The 22,093-nt window shown below is 44.1% G+C and overlaps 1 protein-coding gene across 6 annotated transcripts in view; it reads right to left on the bottom strand.

The window, feature by feature from the left end:
- The window catches only part of MB21D2 (Mab-21 domain containing 2), a gene marked incomplete at its 5' end in the record, with an annotated part of 90,864 nt that overhangs the window by 52,636 nt on the left and 16,135 nt on the right, over nt 1–22,093 (bottom strand). For 3 of the 6 annotated variants that reach the window (XM_084528763.1, XM_084528761.1, XM_084528762.1), the window contains one exon: nt 3,274–3,478. The exons of 2 other annotated variants lie outside the window; for them this stretch is intronic. In XM_084528763.1, the coding sequence (XP_084384889.1) occupies nt 3,274–3,478 (205 nt within the window). Of the gene's footprint in view, nt 1–3,273; nt 3,485–22,093 lie in introns of those variants that run through there. One more of the 6 variants, XM_084528760.1, reaches the window with a different exon arrangement.

The raw sequence follows: 22,093 nt of genomic DNA, 5'->3' as shown, positions 1-22,093 counted from the left end.
CCAGCCTGAAGAGCTCAAGAACTGCTCTAGACAACCCAATGCTAGTGTGTGCCTAGAGTGGAGGAATGGTCTGTATCTGTTCATAACTCCTTGCTCTATTATTTTTTTCTCTTCTTGTTAAGAAGTAAAACGTGAGAGTCAGTATTCCTAAGAGCATGAGCTGCTGTGAGACAGCAACAGCACTGGAAATTTCAAGAGGCCGTTTAATATGCAATGTTCTAGTTCCCAGGAGCATAATATATGTTTTCTCTCTCTCTCTTTTTTTTTTTTTTTTTTTTTTTTTTTTTTTAAGCCTAGCACATCTGTGCTTTACAACACTTTTTTATTTAGTGCTGAACAGAAAGAGACAGGTAGTCTTTATTAAATAAGTTTCCAGGAAGTACTTGTACTGCAGGAACAATACTCTCAAGGTCAGGTACCCCTAAAAGATTTTGCAATATTAATGCAGTGCTCTCATCACAATTGCAGCAAGTGCTTTAAAAATCAAAATAGCATCATCTGTAACATTATCACTCAATAAAAATAACCCTTTATCACTCCTTAAGCACAAAAAACCACCAGAGTCACGGACAGAATAAGTAATCGCTTCTTTTTGCGACTGGCAGACAGAGACTTGGTCTCCCAGTCAATCCCAGCCAGCCCATCATCTACAACACAAGACTCTTTCCTCCACTCCTTTTCTTGATTAATGCAGCCTCCCCTCCCTTGAGGCTCAGTTATACCTGTGTTGGAGACAAGTAATTATCAGGTACAGCTCAGCATGAGTATTATGGGAGGTTACCCAGCACAGGCACCAAAAGCCACCTGTTGTTTCAAGGCAGGGTGCTGGCAGGACCCTATGGTTGGTCCTGGTGATTAAGTATGGAATGCCCATGAATTGTCTACATGCAGAAAATAATTCCCCCAACCAATAGCTAGGTCATTTACAGCCCTATTCTAATGCTTGGGGCACAACATTTTGGATAAAGGCATGACAAGCAGCACCTCTCCCTATACCATAGCACAGCTCTTGAGATCTCCCATAGTTCAGTCACAAATAGCAGTGCAAGACAGCACACAGAAGAAAATGAGTTAATATAAACAGAAAGCAAAGATCTGAGCGAGAGGGCAAGCCACACGGAGCACAAACATCTGAGAATCTGTGCAAAGTCTGCTCACCTATCAGTCATCCATGAATTACGGACCAATGTAATTAAATCAGAAAAGCTACGTTTAATTTTCCTATCATCACCCGATGAGATAAGAGCAGTACGTATGGGCGGGATCAGGCACAGGGGAAAGAGCTATTTATTAATAAGTTAAATCATTTTAGATTTAAGAGCCTGTCTGGCTAAGAAAGGTCTGATCTACAAATGTAACTTCTGGGTCTAAGGCAGACGACTCAGATACCCTGTCTCTATTTCTGTCCTGGGCTTGGTCCTGAGGTCTTGTCTTTTTACAGAAACAAGTCTCATTGCTAACTGTGAGATGTAACTTCGATAGAAATATAGCTTTTGTTTAAACCCATTTTTAGTCTATACAGTGAAAATTGAAGAATGCTCATCTCCCACCAGTTACATTAACAGACAGCCACGTTAATCTATGCTATTTCTAAACAACCCAAGGCTGTTTTCATTAACAGCAAGCCCTTAGGGTGCACCCGCAGAAATACAAGGTACACCACAACCTATTCTTTCTTCTATTACCTATTCCTGCCAGTGAGACAGGAAAAAATGCCGTGATCCCTGTCCCCTGCAAAGGAAAGCAATGCTTTAACACAAGCTTTCTCTACCTAGCAGCCACACACAGAGAACTGCTGTTCTCACTGTTTTCTGTCCTCTCTGCTTCATCTCGTCAAGCCCTGCTTCCTCAGCCAGTTATTTAAAGCCCATATTGAAAAATGTATCACATCATAATAGTGGATGACTTCCATGGGATCAGGTTTTCAATAACAAAAATCCTACAGACTTTGTTGCAACCAGAGCTTCACCATGTAACTTTTTTTTTTTTAAACAGGAAGGGAAAAACATTTATAACAGCAACTATAAATATACATGCTACTGACTTTTCAACTTGTTGTCCTTGTTCTCAAGCTAAATTTAGTCTGTTATATCCTGTCCAGCCCTTGGTGAAAAAGCAATACACAAAATAGTCTGTGCAAATCCCAAAGCAGATGATTATATTTATCCGGGTACTCTATAAGATACCCAGCTGAACAGGTAAACGGTCATTCGGTGAGCGTAGGTATGTTCATGGCTACAGAGAAAGTGGTCTATTTCTGGGGTAGGATACCCTGCAATACAGAAAACAATTATGATCACAATGGGATAGCTCTGTGATGCTGAATGAGAAAAGTGATGGAGGTTATTCACTGTGCACACACAGACCACACATTTGGCTTGTGCCACATATGCTTCAAGGGTCTACGTGCACCTCCGAGCCACAAAGAACCCTTCCCTGGCCACACCTGCTGATTACCCCTGTTCTTATTTTACATGCAGAAACGGCTGGGATATCAACTCAAATCCAGAAGACTGATTTAAACTCCAACCTGCAAGTAAAGAGCATCCTTTTGTATCTCGAGGGCTCTCATTCCTATGAGTTATCTCTTAGTCAAAATAAGGTAAATATTTATCGGGAAATCAACGCCTATAGAACCGGAGTTGTTCGTCATTCCGCTGCTAATGTTAATAAACCTTAGTCATGCCAGAGCCCAGGTGATTTCTGCAGGGGCCAACGCGTCTCACCCCGGTTTTAGGATCCCTGCCCGCAACTCAAAGTTTCGCGCAGAGGAGGACTCCCCTGCCACAATCTGACTTGCTCCACTCGCAGCAAGTTTTGCAACCCAGGCAAGAACCGCAGCTCAGAGGATGCTCCTGCTCGAGCATCAGTCGGTCTAATAACCAAAATGCGTGGAAAAAAATAATAAATAAAATAAAAAGAAAAATCTGTGTTTCCTACAGCTTGGATAGCTGGGGGGGAGAAACAATACAGGCTCGGGCTCGCCTCGCCTGAAGCCCTGCTGGCTCGGCGTGCTCCTCCAGCACCGGCCAGCTCTGCCACCCTGCTTTTCCTCTCTGCTTGTACACACACAGCACCGCCGAAGGGGAGGTGGAAGGGCCAGGAAAAAACAGTTTGCTGGCGGTGAGAGCGGCCCCGCGGCCGGAGAGCCCGCAGCAGGGGAAGGCTCTGCCGGTGCTGCACGGCCGGGAGCCCTGCCCCGAGGTCCCCGAGGTCCCCAAGGTCCCCGAGGTCCCCGAGCGGCACCGCCGCCGCCCCCGGTCCCTGCCCTACCCAGCATGGAGAAGATGAAGTCCTTCGCCGTGTGGATCTCCAGGGCTCTCTGGTCGTCGTACTCCCTCTGGTCGTGCTTGGTGAATTCCTGGATGAGTTTATTCAATTCCTCCACCCTGGCTCCCGATCGGAAATCCAGCTCCGGGAAGGGAGGCTTGCTGGTAGTGCCGGCGGACCCTGCCTTGCTGGCGAGAGGCGCCGCCATCTTCATGCAAAAAAAAAAAAAAAAAAAAAAAAAAAAGGAAAGAAAGGGAAGGGGGGGGGGGGAGACGGAAAAAAAAAAAAAACACACACACACACGCACACGGGAGGGGTTTGCAATGGTGCAATGGAAGAAGGCGGGCGGGCAGCCCGGGCGCGGGGGCTGCGTGCGCGGGGAGGTGCGGAGCGGGGCCGGGCACGGCGCTCAACAAGCGGCCGCGCTGCCCCCGCCCGCCCGCGGCCCCGCCGAGCCGCCCGCTGCCGGGCTGGGGGCCGGGCTGAGCCGTGCCGGGCTGGGCTGAGCCGTGCCGAGCTGGGCTGAGCTGTTCAGAGCCGTGCCGAGCCGGGCTGAGCCGTGCCGGAGCGGCGCGGGGGCCGCCCGCTGCCGGGGGGCGTTGGGTTTTGGGGGGGGGGGGGAGGGTGGTGCGGAGGCTGGGGTCGGAGCTCCGGCTCCGAATGAGATGCCTTTCTTTATGTTATTTATTTATTTGTTTTAATTTAAATTGTATTGTAAACTTCAGTAAAAGCTTTGTCCTGCAAGTGGGTTAATAATCGGCTTGGAACTCTGCTCTTCCCACATGTTCCCAGAGGCATTCTGTGTTTATTCCTTTCTGGCTCCATAAGGCATCCCGTAGGTTTTGTGTGTATATATACATGCACATGCATACATGAAGTCATTTTATTGTATCTTTGTGAAGCAAAGACCAAGACAAAGTATCCTCACTGCTGCACCAACACCCTGAGCTCCACAGACAAAGGGTAGGGGGAAGTGGGTTGTCAGAAGACTTGAAAGTCCAGCAGCTTGTGCCAAGGACCCAAACCTCCGATCTCCATCCATTCCCGCATTGTCAAGGCAGCATGCTTTCCTTTAGTACATGTTTTAATGCCTACTGACTTTTCAACCTGAAGTGGTTTTCTCCCCTTAGCCTGATATTCTGAGCCTGGTCCCATCATGGAGCATATATAGCATGAGCTACCTGGCTGCATCTATCCATTTTCGTGCCCAGGGAGCACACAAGTACGTTGTTAGCTTCTGTGGGGCACTTCAGTGCTATGGCACTGATGCAAACTGCATCAAAAAGTATTATCCCCTGAAGCTTGGCAGAAAATAAAGCTTTCGTCTCAGTCCCAGACAAAGGTAAAATCTCTGTACCAAATTTTGGAGTGATGCATTCAGAGAAAAACCAGGAAGGTGGAACTAAGAGTTCACAGGCTGGTTTCCCTGATGCATGGTAAATGCAGACACTAGTGTTTAGACCTGTGCTCAGGGATGTGGCCTGGTTTCACAGGACCACTAACTTTGGTCAGAAATGGGAGCTCGGCACCCCTGGCAGTGGGACCTTATCTGAAACAAGAAATCTACAAGGGTAGATTTGGCCCCTGTGGCAGAAACCACAGCCTATTCAAAGGAGAACAGACACCGCCTGTGGCTTTGTTCTGTATTGCCTTACACAGATTCTGAGGGCACTGATATCTCATTATCTACAAAATGATGTCCCAAAGGCAAAGGTAGTAGTGCCTGTGTGTGCATCCACATGCCCTCTGCTGGGTGCACAGGCCTTACTGTGCACAGACGCCACGCTCGGCCAGCTCTGACACACATGGACTTCATTCTCTGTCTGAGCCTTTGGCGACCAGCTGCACTGTCACATGGATCAGTTTGACTTAGCCCTGTTTGACTTTGACCAAACACCTTTCTTTCCTCTCCCTCCCCAGCAAAGCCTACAAATAAAAACCACTTACTGCTGGCGTTAACACACTGTGGGACCTGAATTGCAGAGGAGCAATTAGAGGTGTTCTGTGGTGGTGGCCTCCCAGAGTGGTGCCGCTAACCTGGTGCAGCCCGTGACCTCCCATGCTACCCTACTGAAGTCTGTCTGAGCGCTTAGGACCTCTTGCTTCCTGCCCCTCAGGTTTTAAGAGTCCTGTTGCTATTTCTCTGCAGTGTTTTTGTCTGGGGCGTCAATCTCATGCAGGCAGACAGCTCCCTCTTGTGATAACACTGCTCCCCATCATCAGCATCCACAGAAGTCACATTAACTCCTGAACCCCAAACCATGCCAAGACCTTCTGTTTTGCTCTATCCATCTTTGAACATCTCTAGGTCTCATACACCTGCTATAAGCACTCCTAGTTGTGTGGGGACCTTGTTCCACTTCTGTGTAGTGCAAACTGCCAGCTGCTATGATGCACACGTCGTTGGCACCACTTGGCAAAGTAGCAGGACCTTTAGATAGGAGCTACGCGTTTCATCCCCGACTCTCCTGCCTCATCCCTTTATGTCTGATGTTCTCCACAGGCTTCATGGACTTTGGGGCTTTCTCCTCTACCTGTATCTTGGTTGCTGCATTATATCTCAGTACTGGAACTTCCAGTAGTTTCTTCATTAGTGTTTTGTCTTGTCTCAGATCCTGTTTTTCAGTGGGTTTCCAAATGGCCGGACCGACTCTCCACCCACATCAGTGTCAGACATACTTCCATTCTCTTTTTTTCCCTCTGTTCAAAATGTTTAAAGCCCATTCTGTAAGTTTTACAGCTAGCTTTGACTGCCTGAATTCCCTAAATGCCTATGGGAAACAGAAAGTGCTTCAGAGACAACAAATGCCAGAAGCAATGGAGATCTCAGTTTCACCGTCTTTTTTAATGGTACCCCTGCCTGAAGTTACAGTCATTTTCATATTTCCAGAAGGTTTCCATTAGACAAAGTTGTCAACTGCTCCATGTTTCTTGCTCATCTGGAATTTGTTTTGTTTCTGGTACCATGCATTATTCAGACATTTCTCAGACTCAAAGCATGTGTTCATTTAGTGTCTGAGCTCAAACCAACACTGCTCACCAAGAGCATTGAGCAGTCAGTTTGCATTTTCTTCAGGAGTCTGACAGGTACTGAACCTCTCTGTCCCCACCCCAGTGCTATCAGAAATTCACCTTCAAGAAAAGCATCGTACTTGCAAAACAAGGAGCCTCCTTACTGTCTTTGGAAATCTCTGAATGGGCTTGGGTCCCTCAGTGGCAAGTGGGATCTGCTGCACTGTCACATGCTTGTTAATACCCTTGAAACTGCATCACTTTGCAATTTTCCCTCATCACATCAGTGCAATTTAAGATCTCTGAATAAATACACAGTTAATTCAAGTCTTACGTAAATCAAGCACTGGGGATTATTTGAGCAAATAAATGAGAATGAGATTGCAAGTACGGTTGGCCAGGGGTTTTTCTACCAAATCTTTTTTCTTTCTGAAACAGAACTTTTTGTGGAAACACTGCAGCATTCCCATAGCTCTTTCTGTGGGCATTATCTGGGGCCTAGGAAGAACCTATGGCCTCTCAATAGTGTGTCCAAGACTTACCAGTGAGGATACTCACCTATTTAGGATAGGGATTGAACACCCTGACTACTAAGCTGTTCCTTGCCTGCACTGGAAACTGTGCCCTCCCTCTCACATGTACCCCTCCTTTCTCCTAGGTTTTCTCTTTCCTTCAGTGTCTTCCTCTTTTGCTCCTGCAAAACAGATTTCCCCATCTTTTTCTCCAGCAGAACAGATACCCTCTTTTCTGCTCAGTGCCACTTCCAGCACTTAGCAACAGAATAGGCCACAGAGAAATGAATCGAAAGAGAAGAAATAACTGTTCTCACTTCTGTTGCATGACCTGAGACCTTGAAATGCTTTTCACACTTGAATAGGCTTTCTCAAAAAACTGCTGGATAGCAAGTGAGTATTAATACCACCATCCTAAGACTGAGGAAACAGGTCTGCAGTAGCTATGAAGAGCAACTGGCCCAAGATACCCAGGGAGAAAGAGCAGACAGCCAGGGCCTGACCCTTGGTGCATCTCACTGAGGTGCTGAAAACTGGTAGAGGAAATTAATTGGAGCAAGACACAGAAATAGCATGGAGCCTCAGATAAATCATCTTAGGCTATTTCACTGCAATTGAAATCATGGTATGACACAGAATGAGCTAGTTTCATCCCTCACTTCATAGGAACTGTACACTGTATTTTCTGAGGCTGCAAGTCTACTTGAGGAGCATCTTTCTTTTCTGTCCTTAGCACTGAAGCAGCTGTAGCTCAAAGCCTCATGTGGCAAGGGGCTTCACCGGGAACAAAATTACTGACTGGAAATGCTCTATTTTTCCTGCCTGGTGGCTGCAACTGGTGCCTCATGTTGTTGTGATACATCCTAAGCTGTTCAAAGGCCCTTTTTTCCTTGTGTTGCAGAAACCTGGTCCTGGCCTGTAGAAGAGGCTGTCTGCACAGATTAGAAGAGTGACACAGAGCAGGGAAGTGAGCCGTGCACAGGCAGGGAGATGCTCAGTGGCAGCCTGGATCCTGCTGTGCCATCCCCCTCCCTCTCCACTGGCTCTGCTCCTCCAACAGATAGCTGAGCCCAGTATGAATTTTCCCTAATTTCCCAGCACATTCCCACACTCCTCTTTTTTCCTCCCTGCTCACTTCTGCGTGGCCTTAATTCCCAGACCTGTGACAGTCCCAGGAGTAGGGAGCCAGAGCAGCTGAAACCAAAGCTGGTTTCAGGTTTATTGGGAGCTCACTTCCATTATCCTGCCCTGGTAATACCTTGTGTACATCTGCCACTTTCCTGATCTTTAGATCTTTCCCTCCACTAGCAGCCCCTAGGTTGTCTCTGGAGTGGGGCCTTTCAGGGTTACCAGGCAGGACCTCATCAAAGCATTCCCTGTGCTTCTCTACATCAGGACTTACTTCCTCATTCTGGTGTCAGAACACTAAAAATGTCTTCAAAATGGAAGACACAGCTAGCAGGCTTTAGGCTCCCCAAGGCTGGGATCAAAAAAGACCAGGTTTAGTGCAGACTCAGGGCAAAAAGATTTTCAGATGAAGTCTGGCAAGACTTGAGGGAACTGTACTGAACATAAATTCATGCAGCCCCACCAGAGCACACTCAGACTTGGGAGATCTGGATCAGTCAAGTAAATGGGCTTCCACCATGTACCCTCAGGGCTCCTCTCCATCTTTTCCAATTTACAGAGGAAAGTCAGTGTCATTTTGGCCCATGGGCCCCATTCATTTTACCACCTGGAACTGTCTCCTTGTGGCGACATGTGTGGTACCAGCTGTGAAAGTTTGCCAGCCAAAGCAGCATGGATTCTGCTCAGCTCTGTCCCTCTCCAAACACCTGGTGCCCAAGATATTTCCCAGAGACCATGAGATGCTTCCCCTGCCCTTGTTCTCTCTCCAGACACCAGAGACTACTTCTCAGTGTCTGTAAGTAAAAATCTGGGTGATTGCAGGTACAATTGCTGTATGCAGAGGATCGTAATAGATCAATAGCATCCAGCACGTACCGCGGTCTTGAGACTGTTTTAAAAAGGGATGTGTCGCCTCCTTGACAGACTTAAACTTTTCCTCCAGAATAATAAAAAAAAAAAAAAAGTCCCTTCCATGAAGAGTTGTGATGTACATCCTGTCAGCAGAACACAGCATCGAGCCATCCACATGGCACTGGAGCTGTGCTCATTAAAACATTTTGAAACAATAGCATTGCATCTGTCATAGCCAACCTCAAAGTATCCATACTCAGGATACTTATAACATTTTCTAAAAGAATAGCAGATGCTTAAAGCAAGAAATCTATCATTGCAGCTCATATATCTACCAAGGCTTTTAAAAGAAGCAGGGTTCTGAGAAGCAGACTCCTGATTCTCAACTATATTCAGACACTAAATATTTAAAGACCTCAGACAAATCATTTACTGTTCTTAGTGTCCTTTAAATATATATATTATAATATATATAATTATATATATGTTATATATAATACATATATTATATAATATATATAATTATATATATGTGTTATATATATTATGATATATGTATATACTTATATATATATTGGTCATCTGTTTATCTTGTTGTTTAACTTAACTTGATTGTACTATGGCACCTTTGAAGTTGATATGATAAACTTAATTGACTCTAAGTGGGTTGGCTCAGGGCCTCTGTAAGCAATGTTTGGAAATATTTCTGCTGCTCATTTCCATGGTTTATGTCAATTTTCTGTCATTAGTTTTATTTATAAATTGGGATTATCTCAAATAGTAAAATTTGGATTCAGATCTGAGCAGTGTTGGGAGCTGCAGTGCTGCACTGGAGCTAAAGCTCTGGTACAGGGATATGTCCAGAGCATGAATCCATGTGCATATTTGCCCCTACACAAAGAGGATACAGATTTGGTGTTTGCTTTTTGTTCCATATAGAATAAATAAATTCTGGTTGGGCAGATTGGAGAATACAAACAGAAAGACGCATTCCCTTACACATCTCCGTGCATTATGTATGGCTTGACTACACTCACTGATGTTCGTTAATTACTTGTATTACAATAATATCAAAAGCCACAAATGAGAATCAGGGTCCCATTGTACTGGAAATGAGACATAAACATAATGAAGAACTGGTCATTAGCACTCCTGTTTCATTTCACTGTATATACTCAGAGATCTCAACAACTCTCTTCCTACTCCTGGAGCTTAGAAAAAATACCAGTGAGTCTGTGCCTGCAGTGATGGATAGATCCAGGGTGAGAAAAAACAATTATACCATTTCTCCTGCATCACCCCGCTGCTCACAGGGTGGCTGCCAGCAGCAGTTTAAGCCCCACGTCGAACTCTGCAGCTCTTGAGCAGGTTTCAACATGGCACCCTGCATGCAGACTGTCAAATAGCAACTGTCTTTGTGGTATAGACATACCTGCTACTTCTTTGGAGCCTCATTAAGAGCAATCCCAGACTGTGGGATAGTGGTGGTAGCTGTAAAAGATGGGCATTTTTTCCAGGTTTCCAAGTTTTCCCAGCCGCTTTCCTGTGTCCCTGGAGAATGCACTACTTACAAGTTGGCAGAAAGCAGTAGGAAAACAGGAGGTTTGCAGGAAATGCTACAATTCCCTGTAACAGCATCCACACAACAAGAAAATGAAGTCCTTTGGTCACATGTTGAAAACCTATATTCCCTTTCCTCTGCCTTTTCCACATTGTGCTCCCCGTTAGAATATCCTAATCTGTAACTGATTGTCAAGCCACTGATTTCTCTATCAGTTTCCCATTCCTTAGCATGAGGATCTAAGAGATTTCGGAACGTATTTCGATAAAAATACATTAACATAAATGAAATCCAGGAGACTTGAGCTCTGTAGTGTATTTAACTGCTCTACTTCACACATCTTCTACTTCTACCTTTCCACATCTGATGACAAAACCTGGCCACTGCAGACACATTGTTAAGAGTTTTTTTTTGTTTTGTTTTGTTTTTCCATGTTGCTGAGAAGCAGCATTCAGCAATACTCTGGCTGATAGAGAGATTCATATCAGACAGAAGAAGGGAAGACCTGAGATGAAGAGAAACAAAAGACAACAAAAACCTATAATAAAAAAAAATCTCCTGTAATGGTTGTTGCAGCCTGCCAATGTGTCAGATAAAACATTTTAGTGGCCTCTAATAAGGAGTAGGCGTTCATGTCCTGAACACAGGACTTGTCTGTCTGCCAAGACAGACACTTGAAAATGAAAAATAAAGAAAAAATGGGTGGAAAAAAGCAAAGATATGGAAAATCAAGGGTATTGTGCTTTTTACTTCAGAAAGTTATTATTGAGCCAGGACCCGGACATGAATGGGATTTTCTAGTTTTAATTCAGCTTATAAATCAAATAACTAAAATATTTTTTCTACTTTGAGCATGCCCCAGTAGGGCATGCTGTTTCCTGCTTGCTGGAATGATCTGCATTTCCTGTTAAGTGTTTCATGCTAGCAGCTGGCCATACAAATACCTAAAATACACATGGATCCCTTGGAAATGAAAATCATTCTTTGGTTCAAGATTACCAATCATCTTTTTTCCCATGGACTCTCAATGAACAGATGTGCAGTGTTGGGATACCTGCCACAGTGACACCTTTGAAACATTTTCCTAATTGAATTATCCAAGCAAAAATAAAACAAAACCAAACAAAACCATATCCTTTTTTCTAGAATTCTTCTGTGGCTCCTGTTCTGACAGTCTGGCATGTTGTCACCTGAGAAGAAAATCAAGTAAATCACCATGTTTCTTTTTCCCTCCCCAGCTACTTTGCAGACACTGGCAAATCCTGATGTTGCTGCTGTCCCCTTTCTTTCTTATCCCCTGCTACGAATGTACAAGAGATGAATGAGGATGGATGCCTGGACATTTGCGCTGACTTTTGTTGTTCCCAGCCCAGCAGACATTTGCATCTGACAGCCTCAGCTGCACTGCTTCAACTCAGGGGAACTGCGGCGTAGTGCTAGTGTCAGGCGCTGTTCAGCATGTCTCCCTCCCATCAGGTGGTAGAATAACAAATCTGCTGAAAAGCCTATAACTACAGTCAGCAAGGAGTTTTCCTTCAGGGATTGTATTAATAACAACAGAGCAAAAGCAGTTAGCATAAGCAGAAAAGGGAACAGAAATGCTCATTAGAAATGGAAAAGTCTCTAAACATATATTGTGTAGCCACTACACTAATTCTATTGACTAGTGAGTTTGGAAGAGGAGCTCAGCACCACTCCTAAAATATACCAAGTCCATGATAGCAGTCTACCATGCTCTGAACCCAAGAATCAGGAAAAAAAAAAAAAAAAAAAAAAAAGGGGGGGGGGGAAGGAAGGAAGAAAGAAAATAGGAAAGAAAAAAAAAATGATAAAAAAGCAGCAGCTTAAGCAAGGCAGATGCCACTGGAGATAGCTTTGCTCCAGGGCTCAGTTCTGGGTACAGCATTCCTGTCACTGTCACTTGTTTGCTGAAGAAATGACATCTCCTCATCATAAGCCCCATCCCCTGCAGCACCAGTGTCATTAGGGAGGCTGGAGCAGTAGGATATGACCTGGAGGCCTGAGTGCCCTAAGCACCCTCAACAAGTAGGAAAAGTGATGGCTATAAAGAAAACTCCCCAGAGCCAGAAGGGAATACAAGAGTTTCCATCACAGACTGGACAGCCATAAGTGTTCCAGTTGACACCATTAGAGATAATCTTGATGTTGACTGAACTTGCAGCAAACTACACCATGGAGGCCCAGGAAACTTCACAGTTCCATGGTGCCATTGATGTATGCGAGGTGGGAGTGAGGGAGCAGAGCAGGGTTCAGGGAGCCCAATTCTGTTAGGGTGATGAGTACTAGGGGAGAAAGAAACAAGCTGTGGACAGCAAAGTCTACCCAGGAGGGGTCTGTAGTTGCAGCTAAGGGACCAGGCTGCTCAGCTAAAGGAAACAAGCAAGGAATAGATCAGTTGTTGCTGTACGACACATGCAGTCATGGCTTCTTGCATGCAAGCTTCCAGGATACAAGCACCATTAGCAACTTACACTGTTAGTCTGTGTAATCATGTAACCATAAGTAAAGCAAGCTCTTTGCACCTCCCTACAGCTAGAGAGTTTAGGTAGGGTCAAGGGTATGCCAGGAGGAACTCTATGCAGGATCAAAATCTCAGCCATTTTTGCTATGTGCAATGCATTTTCATGGGGTTGTGAGGATGATTTCCTGTGATTTCATGCTGTCTTTCTTTCTCAGAAACAAGATCACTGGTCTCTGCTGTCTATTTTTGCCTTTCTTACTCTAATGAGTGTGCATTATAAACAGAGGTGTACAGCATAAATAGACCCCCCTGGAAGTATTTGTAAATAAAAGGCTCTTAGAAACCTTTTATAGGGAAGCCCTATAGACATTAATAGATAGTGAACACTTTTCTATAGGCATTGTTTTTCCATTAGTCTATACGATTCAATAGCAAATTACATTCCTGCTATCAAATCCCAAAGGATGATTCAGAAAACCATTAGAAAGGATCTAATTCTCTGTAATTTTCTGTAGTAATTGAGATAAAAGCCTTTCAGGGTGTCCTCTATTACTGTTCATGGGAATTTTCCATGGGAAAATAAGTGATCAGTTTAAATTCTCCTTGGTTACTTAAGCAATGTAAGGCCAGTAAATTCTGGACATTTATTCAGATAAAATTTCCTTTCATTTCCGTGGGAAATTTGCTTAATTTTGGGAGGCAGTGAGGGCCAAGGACTAATTCTACTCTTTGTGATTTTTACAGCTGGACATCAAACTCCACCTCCTGCTTGACCCAAACAACCACAGTGATTTTGCCACTTCTTTCCTCTGGGCTGGCAGGGAGCGTGTGCTTTGTGGAGACATTACACACAGCGGCAGGTCCCACTCCATTAACACATGCAGGCTCAGTACTGCAGAAACCCTGAGTTCCGAGGTCCATGGTATGTCTGGACACCCACAGAGTGTTAATTGAAACACTGCTACTGTTTTTTCCAATCATGTGATTGAAAGACCTTTTGAGGAGCAACTTTGCTTTGTGCCTACCTGTGTCTTGTCCAGGAAGCAGAGATGATGTCTCTACAACATTGTGTTGAGCTCCTGAGAAACCCAAACCTTTCTTTGTCCCTTTTCTCTATGTTTGCTGCCTCACAAGAAGCACTAATGGCCTCTGCAGGGAACTCGCTGCAGAGCCTTGAGAAAAGGTCACACATATGAGAGAAGACAGGGTCATAAAAGCCATGGTGACACATGAAAGACCTTAAAGACAAAGATCACTTGTGTGTCTTGCTTTGTGGGAGCTCCCCTTGTGAGGTTGTGACCTGTATTTTTGGACTACATGAAGACAGTCAGACCTCTGTGAAATCCTGACCTTTCTGACAACAGCAAGAGGTTGTTCACTGACTTCCCTGGGTCTGAGGGGTTTGTCCACAGACCTACCACGAGCCCCCTCCAGGTAGTGCCCTCTGCACATCCTTATGGTTTTTCCTCCAGCCTTCTCCATCCCACCACTCTTTGAGGTTAACAGGAAGCTGCTCACAGTAAAATTACAATTATGGCTTCTTTTTTTCTCAGTCCTGTGTTTTTTTCAAAGCCAAGTGTTTTAACATCACTCACTTCTTTACATGCAGCCTACAGCTAGATCTTCGTGTGAAAAGCCAGAGATGAAGCTGGGTAGAGAATACATCACTTTAGCTTTAGTCGTCTTTTCTGATTCTTGGATCTGTATTGTTCCCTATCTAATTGTCTGCCTCCCAGACACACAGTAAAAGGAAGTTATTCCTATATCCAGGAGATGGGCTAATAAAACAAGAAAGTCATTAGAAGCTAGAAGGGCTGTGAGAAGCCATCCCTGGCCTTAATGAAGAACAGAAGCCTGCAGAAATATCTTATCAGAGATGATCATCACCTCTGCTTCCAGGAGGGCTTTGGAAGCGTTGGATACACTCATCAGCCACAAGACTTCCTGCTGGAGTTACCGCATCAGTTAGCCACAAGAAAAACATCATGCTCTCCACTTCAAGCAAATCCTTCTTCTCAGTGCATTGGGCCCTCCTCATCTTTATCCCACAGTCGTTTATTGTTTCAGGTGGTGCACTGCACAATTCCTGGCCTATCACTGATATCAGTGACCTGTCTTGCCTCCACGCACCAAATTGCGGCTTTGATTACATCAGTGTCCCAGCCACTCTAAATCCCAACCACTTAACAACAAACTTAAGTAGGTCACAATGACTTGGGAAACAAATAGCTTACAAAGCTAAATCTTCAACATGTCAATGGCAGCACTGTATAAGCAAGTAAACCGTAAATCCTCACACCACCACTACAGAATGTCATTGTAATACTCCAGAGACCAAGAAAGAACAGAGCGCTCTCTGAATGAGCTCTTTCTGCTTTTATTAATTTTAAAGGCTTTTGCTCTGCGCTTTATGAAATTACCATAACTCGTGAACAGTGCTCCTTCTTCATTTGTCACTGGGAGAGTAAGTGGGTAGGGAAAGGACTCAAGGGTTTTCTGTTTTACTCCAGACTAAATTCTTCTGTGATCTTAGGCAAGCCACCACACTGTGAGTGCCTCAGCTTCCCCATCTGCCAAACACAGGCATTATTTGCTCTGCAGGCAAATTTAGCGCTGCTGACCCTAATTCAGTAAAGTCCTTAACAGTCTGCCTACCTTGGAGCTCTTGTTGAAGTCTTTTGTGAACTTTGCTGTGGCTGTTGACCACAGTAGACATTATGATGCTCCAAATCCTCCCCGCCTCCTGTTCCCTACCTCTTCCCCTGGTAAACCGAAGGATTCAGTGCATCTTTAAGCACACTGTTGTCAACAAGAACATTTGTTCTCTCCATTAACTTTGATTAGGAGCTTGCAAATGGCTATAAAGTCCTCATTTCACAATGATTTTTTTTTTCTCATGTTTAGAGTGACAGAATTCAGACTGCACCAGTGGTTTTTTTTTTTTTTTTTTTTTTTTTTTTTTTTTTTTTTTTTTCAGAGTTTCCATTGGGCTTGTTTTAGCTAGCTGTATAAACATTCATTCAGCTGTAGCAAATCCTTCACAAATCATTTCCTGTTATTTTTATAGGCAGGTATTTTGTTTCTATGTGACAGTGAGACCCCACAGTTTCCAGTACCAACTGCCCAGAGCTGATGTTTGCCTTAGTGCACTGTGTAGGTACACGAGAGCTTTCATAGTATTTTTTGTGTGACTTTTGCTGCACGCAGCTCCTTCAGCAGTTACTTTACATGAATGAATTTCATTTAAAAAAAAAATAATGTTTTGAGATTTTGAGCTGAAAAGCACTGTGTAAGCGCCTAGGGTTATTTTCAATTAACAATATCTAATTCCAAGCACACCATGAATCACATTTTTCCTCTCTCTTTAGAGCCAACATATTAATCCTTTGAAACAAAAATGGCTGCATTTTAATGAGAGTTTAAAAGGGTGAAAGTTCTGCTCTAGTACATGGAGTGTAATAGATTATTGTTGTGATGTATATCTTCCATCCACTCACTTTAATGTTCAGAATAATATCTGGAAAGCAGCCCGTTTTATCTCCAGTCTCTTCCCATTCACTCCACTTAGCTTTCAGTGTGTGTATTGCGGTTAATTTGAAGCTGATATGTGTTACTCCTTATGGGCAGTACGTTACAATAACACCAAAAAAAGATTACAGTGTTGTCCTCTGCATGTTGGCTTGCACAATGAATCTCAGAGAAGTCCGTTTAATTGTGTTTTCCTACATTACTTTTAAGTACTAGAACATAAATGATTCCCTGGTTAGATGAAGTCATCAGCTGAAGACACTGGGCATGGGAAAGCCTTCCTTTGCAGGTCTGCAGTGGGTTAGCCCATGTCTGTCCTCCTCCAGGGGCAGTTCAGGTCACATCCAGCCCCAGCAGGCAATGCTGACAAGCAGGAGCTCCCTCCCAGACAGGCCCCCACCCCTCTGACAGGTGTCTGATGTTCTCATTTATTTCCATAGCTCCTGTGAAAGCAGTGAAGATAATCAGGAAGGCCCCAGAGGGAGCCTGTCACCTCTCCTGATGTGTGTTGGAGGGAAAGGAAAGGGATAACCTGGTCCACTAGTGAAGCATAGTAATACCTGGCAAGCAGAAGGAAATTGCCTATGCCATTCATGCAGGACACCAAAGCTGATACCTTGTCCATGCACCTGCCTGCATAGGGGTGTGAGAAGAAAGGGAGATGTTTACCAGTACTTCTGTGTGCCCTTCTACCCAGCTGTGCTCTGCTCTAGAGCTGAGAAGCTCAGGAAGGCATTTGTGTTGCAGATGGGGAGGGGAGAAGTGCCTATGGAGGAGGCATTTCTGAAGACTTGTTTTGCATTGCATGGTCAGAGGAGGAGAAAGCCATGAGAAACAGGCTCACTGAGCTGTTCATGTCCTGCACACAGACTAGGTGATAGAAAATAAACATGACTAAATAGATACAGGACATCACAAAGCTGATAAGTAATAAGGAAAGATGTCCACAGGACTGCTTCCCAATCTGTTTGCTAGTGATGAATACTTCTGCTTACAAAGGACCTTGGAAAGTCACCATGATTTCCTCTTGGCCCACCTGTAACTAAAACAATAGCATGCATATTTGGTTAAACATGATCAGCTTCCCTGTCTCCATTAATTGGATGTGCACCATGGCATGTCCTAATGTGGGCACTATATTGTGTCACCTGATGTCACCAACACATTCTCTCATCCCACCATGTACTTTTCAACTGGTTATACCCAGAAGCAAGGGCACGGCAAGGAAACAGTATCAGAACTGTCTTTGTTGTAGCGTAAAGATACTTTTACACAGTTATTTTGTATTTTCAGTATCCTGTCCGCAGTAACAAAAGCTCTGCTAAAACATCAGCTTCGGCATCAGAAAATCCACTGGAACAGCTTTAGAAATCTCAGCAGTTCAGTTGTAAATTTTACTTTTTATGGCTTGTATTAGACATCTGTATGTCAGCTAGGCCCTATGTAAACAGGTAATAAAAGGATTTCCTCATATATAGAGCTCTGAACTAAAGTAGATGCAGCAGGTGGATGAAACTAGACAGTGGCTGTGAGCCCAGCGTGATAGCAATTCAGTGCAGATGTTTACTTTTCCCACTGATGTATAGACAAATACAATCTCATTTTAAACAGTGTCTTGAGCTGGGCAGAACTGGTTTCTTAATTCTGAGGGCAAAGGGAGCTTGTATAATGCTACCCCAAGGTTTAAGGAAAGAGCCTTCCCTTCTTCAGAAAACCAAACTGAATGAACTGACTATCTCTCAACTTCCTTTGATGACTCCGCTCAGGGCAAGCTACCAACATTCCTAGAGGAGAAGAAAATGAAGACTTTGAGCACACAGAAGAAAGACTGTATCAGCTGCTCATGGAAGAGTAAAGCAGACACAGGACTTGGTTGCAGAATGCTATGGATAAAGCTCCAATAAATCATGCCTTCAGACAGGGCAACCCAGGGATATTACAAGTGGAAGTTATTAAGTCATTGACAACTGCTGCATTGTGTTGCACAGGAAAGCAGAGGCAGGCAGGTCCATAACACAAGGTTGTTACAGAGATGGATAGAAGACTGGCTGACCGACATTTTGGCTATAACACACAGTGGTACTGCTGATCTGTTATCTATGCTCTCCACAGGTAATTTAGCTCCCGACTCCTAGAGCTATCTTGTTCTTACTTTCTCAGTTCTGCTCAGTTATTGTTAATGGAGTGTGACTTTTTAGTTTGTTTTGTTTTAAGTATATTTACTCAGTTTCCAGCAGGAAAGCTGTAATAGAAACTGTGCCTTGCAGTGTGTTGGGGAGTGGACACTGACAACTGTGTGTTATAGCCAAAAGATAGATCAGCCCCTCAGTTGTCTGCCCATCTCCCCATACAGCCCCATACAATGAAGATGTCAGGGGTAAGGTAGACCTCACTTTCTTGCTGGCATGCTTCTCTAACAGCACTAGCTTCCCTTCTCTTAACAAGCCTATGCAGTGTTGGGATGCCCCACTAAAGCCTGGCATCCTCCAGCAGAACTGTGTGAGCCTGCCAGAGGAAAAAAATTTCAAAGCTGTTACCAGTCTACATGAGGGTCCCTAAGTTCAGAGGGGAACAGTCAGCAACAACGTACTCTGCACTGAAACCAGAGGGTGAAAAACACCCCTGAATTTAAAATACAGTTTTGTGTGTGCAAATCAATGCATATACAATAATTTGTACCTGCTCATTTTCCAAAATTAAGGACAGGATGGAAGAATAGTTATAATTAGGAGGCAAACAATGACAACCTGTGAATTTCATTCACACCCTGGGGCCATCAGATGTTCTGTAGTTATATATGAGGTAAGAGCATGAGGTAAGCAGACTTATGCAAGGTCTTCGTGCAATTTTGCTTCTCTGCCTCATCCACGTACCCTGTCTGCAGAAGTGAGTATCTCTCACTCCTGTCACTTGTGTCCAAATCAACTCAGGACAGGGGAGAAGCAGCAGACAGGAAAGGACAATTCTACCAGTGTTACTATGCTAATTTGTAATGATGGCTGGATTCTTGTGGCTCATTTAGACAGAATCAAATGAAAATTAATTTGCTAATGGCAGTTAACCCTGTAGGCATAACATACACCTTGCAAGACCTGATTCTGATATCACTCAGAGATATCAGAAGGTTTCAGATGCATTTTTAATTGAGTTCAACAGAATTTCTCTGGGTTTAGCAAGGAAGATCAGTCCTTGCTTCCAGCATGCTGTTTAAAATAATACATGAAAATTTTCCTCTCCATTGTGGCAGAACAAAAGCCCTTTTCACTGCTGTAGCTGGAGAGGCTTTGGGGCAAAATGCACATCAGCGTGTTACCTCAATTGTCTGATTTCCCTGCTGCAGAGATGAGCAAACTAGGAGTCATCAACTTCAGCTCATCACAGGAGTCAGAGCGCCTGTCCCTTTGCACTATGTGTTCTGCATGAGATGAAAGAAAAAGCAAGCAGATCAGTGCTTGTGGAGCACAGCAGCTAACTGAAACAGTCTCACACACTCCTGGCCTGGCCTGGCCAGTCCCTGTTGGCCCAGACTGGCATCTCCATCAGTTCAGGTAATGTGCTTAAAGCACACTGCTCCTGCTCCCCCCAGCCAGCTTCTTCTCCTACAGCAGAGATGTCTGGCTCTTAATAAGTGGGTAGAAAATTTTATTATTACATTGGGGTGAAAGAGAAACTGGAAGACAAGACTTCAGAGCATCACTTCCAAGCTGTGTTTCAGCACAGCAAGCATTGAACAGCAACCTGCACTCACCCCAGCCCTACTGATGATTCCCACTTCCTTGCTGCAGTGAAGCCCTTGAGTTGTACTACAGCCTGAGAATCTGCTTTGTGGCCCAGCTATGAATATACAGCTTCACTTTTTAGCCATTTTCTTCTTCCTACAGCCAGATCAGTTCCCTATTCTTAGCATGGGCCTCACAAACAGTTGCACTGATGCAACCAAGTGGGTAGGTGCCCTAGAGCAGGATGAGAGGTAGGCATGGCAATTCCCTAAATTTTTGCCTTTGCCACATCTTCAGGACAGAAAACCCTTACCCTTGACAAGATCTCAAAAGGCTGAATTTACCTATACACAAAAGCCTAGCACAAGGGAGATGTGCAGTTTTAAAAACCTGATCAGTCCTTAAACAGTGCTTCTTGGAAGTGTTTCATGCTTCCACACAGGAGTCAAATGCATAAATTCAAACCCCACTGTATATAATGCTGTACAAAAAATAAATAAATTAAAAATTTGAAAGGAAGATCTCTGCTTCAGAGAGCTCTCACACAAGCATAAGGCAAGAGTTTGTGAAGAAACAAAGAAATAAGGCAATATGGGCCAGCATGACAGATGGAGAGTCCTGTACCCACATTCACCCAGCACCACTTTCCCATTGGTGCTGCAGGAAAGAAGACTTCTAAAGAAGTGAAAATCACAAATTTATTTTATTTTTCTCCAGTAATGTGGAAGACTCAGAAATCTCAGGTTTCTGTCATCTGTCACAGGCTGACTGGCAGATGAATGGTCTTAGCAGACCTTTCAACAGATCTAAATATTTTTTGTGAGACTCAGGACATAAGGTAGGCATCCTCCTGCAGTCTCACCGTCTAATCACCTTTGACCAACCTGGATGACTCCTCCTCCTCTTTTCTTAAAGCCAAGTACTGAAAGCTACAGAAACAGAGACAGGCTTTGGCAATGCTTTACTGACATGGCCAATAAAAACAAAGACTTGTATACAGAATGACAGACCTAGGAAGATTTCCAGAGTCTCAAAAGGCCAATATTTGCTTTGCCATATTTCTAACTGCCATGAAATGATTCATGTTTATTGTAGAGCAGCAGTAAGTGTTGGGATTATCAGTACTAATAAGTGTATTTGTTCACAGGCCTATCACCCATACATAAAATATAACTTTTCCTTGTACTACAGGGAACTAACTTCACAGCAAAACTCTATTGACACCTTGCTGATATGGCTGCAGAGTCACTAACACCAGCCAGTTAAAGCTCTTAGAAGGCTCTGGTGCTTCAGCCAGATGCCAAAAGCAGGATTTAGAAGACTAAATTTAAGCACCTTTGGAAAGGTTTCCTGGAAGAATTAAGACACACATCATTTAGGAAGACCCACCAGTAATTCTGGAGCTGATCTAACCATCATTGAAGACCTTGAGGAAAATCTGAGGACTTCACTCTGCTGTGGGTGAGTTCCCATGAGGCAGAACCCAGGATGAAGTAAGTGTCAGCACGATGGAGAAAGTATAATAAAAGGGGATACATTAGGCTCCTGGCAAAGCACTGCAGGCAGGATCTTAGTGAGACTGTTTGGAATTGGAAACTGAGAACTGGGCTCTAACCAATGGCCTGGAGCAACACAGCAGCCATTTCCTACAGCCTACTTAAATCACCTGAATTTCAAGAGGTGCTGCTTCCACAGACAGCCAAAGAGTAATGTATTTAAGAAGGTAAATAACCGTACACTCTTTTTGGAAGTCTTGGCTGAGCAGAAATGCCTAAACTTAGAGATAATCTATGGTGAAGTGTGGATCCAGCACACAAGCATTAATATTTAAGTCCTCCAAGCATCAAGAAGGCTCCTGCTTCTCTTTCCAACCAACCAGGCAATGAGGTAAAATACTGGGTTTGAGGGTGGCTCTTAATCACAGTTAGATCTCCTGTATCATCGAATCCAGAAGCAACGTTATTCATCTGTCAAGAGAAATGGGCTCAGAGCTAAAGTTCAAAGATGTGTGGAAAGATGCAGCCAAGAA

Source organism: Aythya ferina, assembly GCF_964211825.1.
Source record: "Aythya ferina genome assembly, chromosome: 9".
Classification (NCBI taxonomy): Eukaryota; Metazoa; Chordata; class Aves; order Anseriformes; family Anatidae; genus Aythya; species Aythya ferina.
The sequence above is the reverse complement of the archived record's forward strand: the minus strand, read 5'-3'. Positions and strand labels throughout refer to the sequence as shown.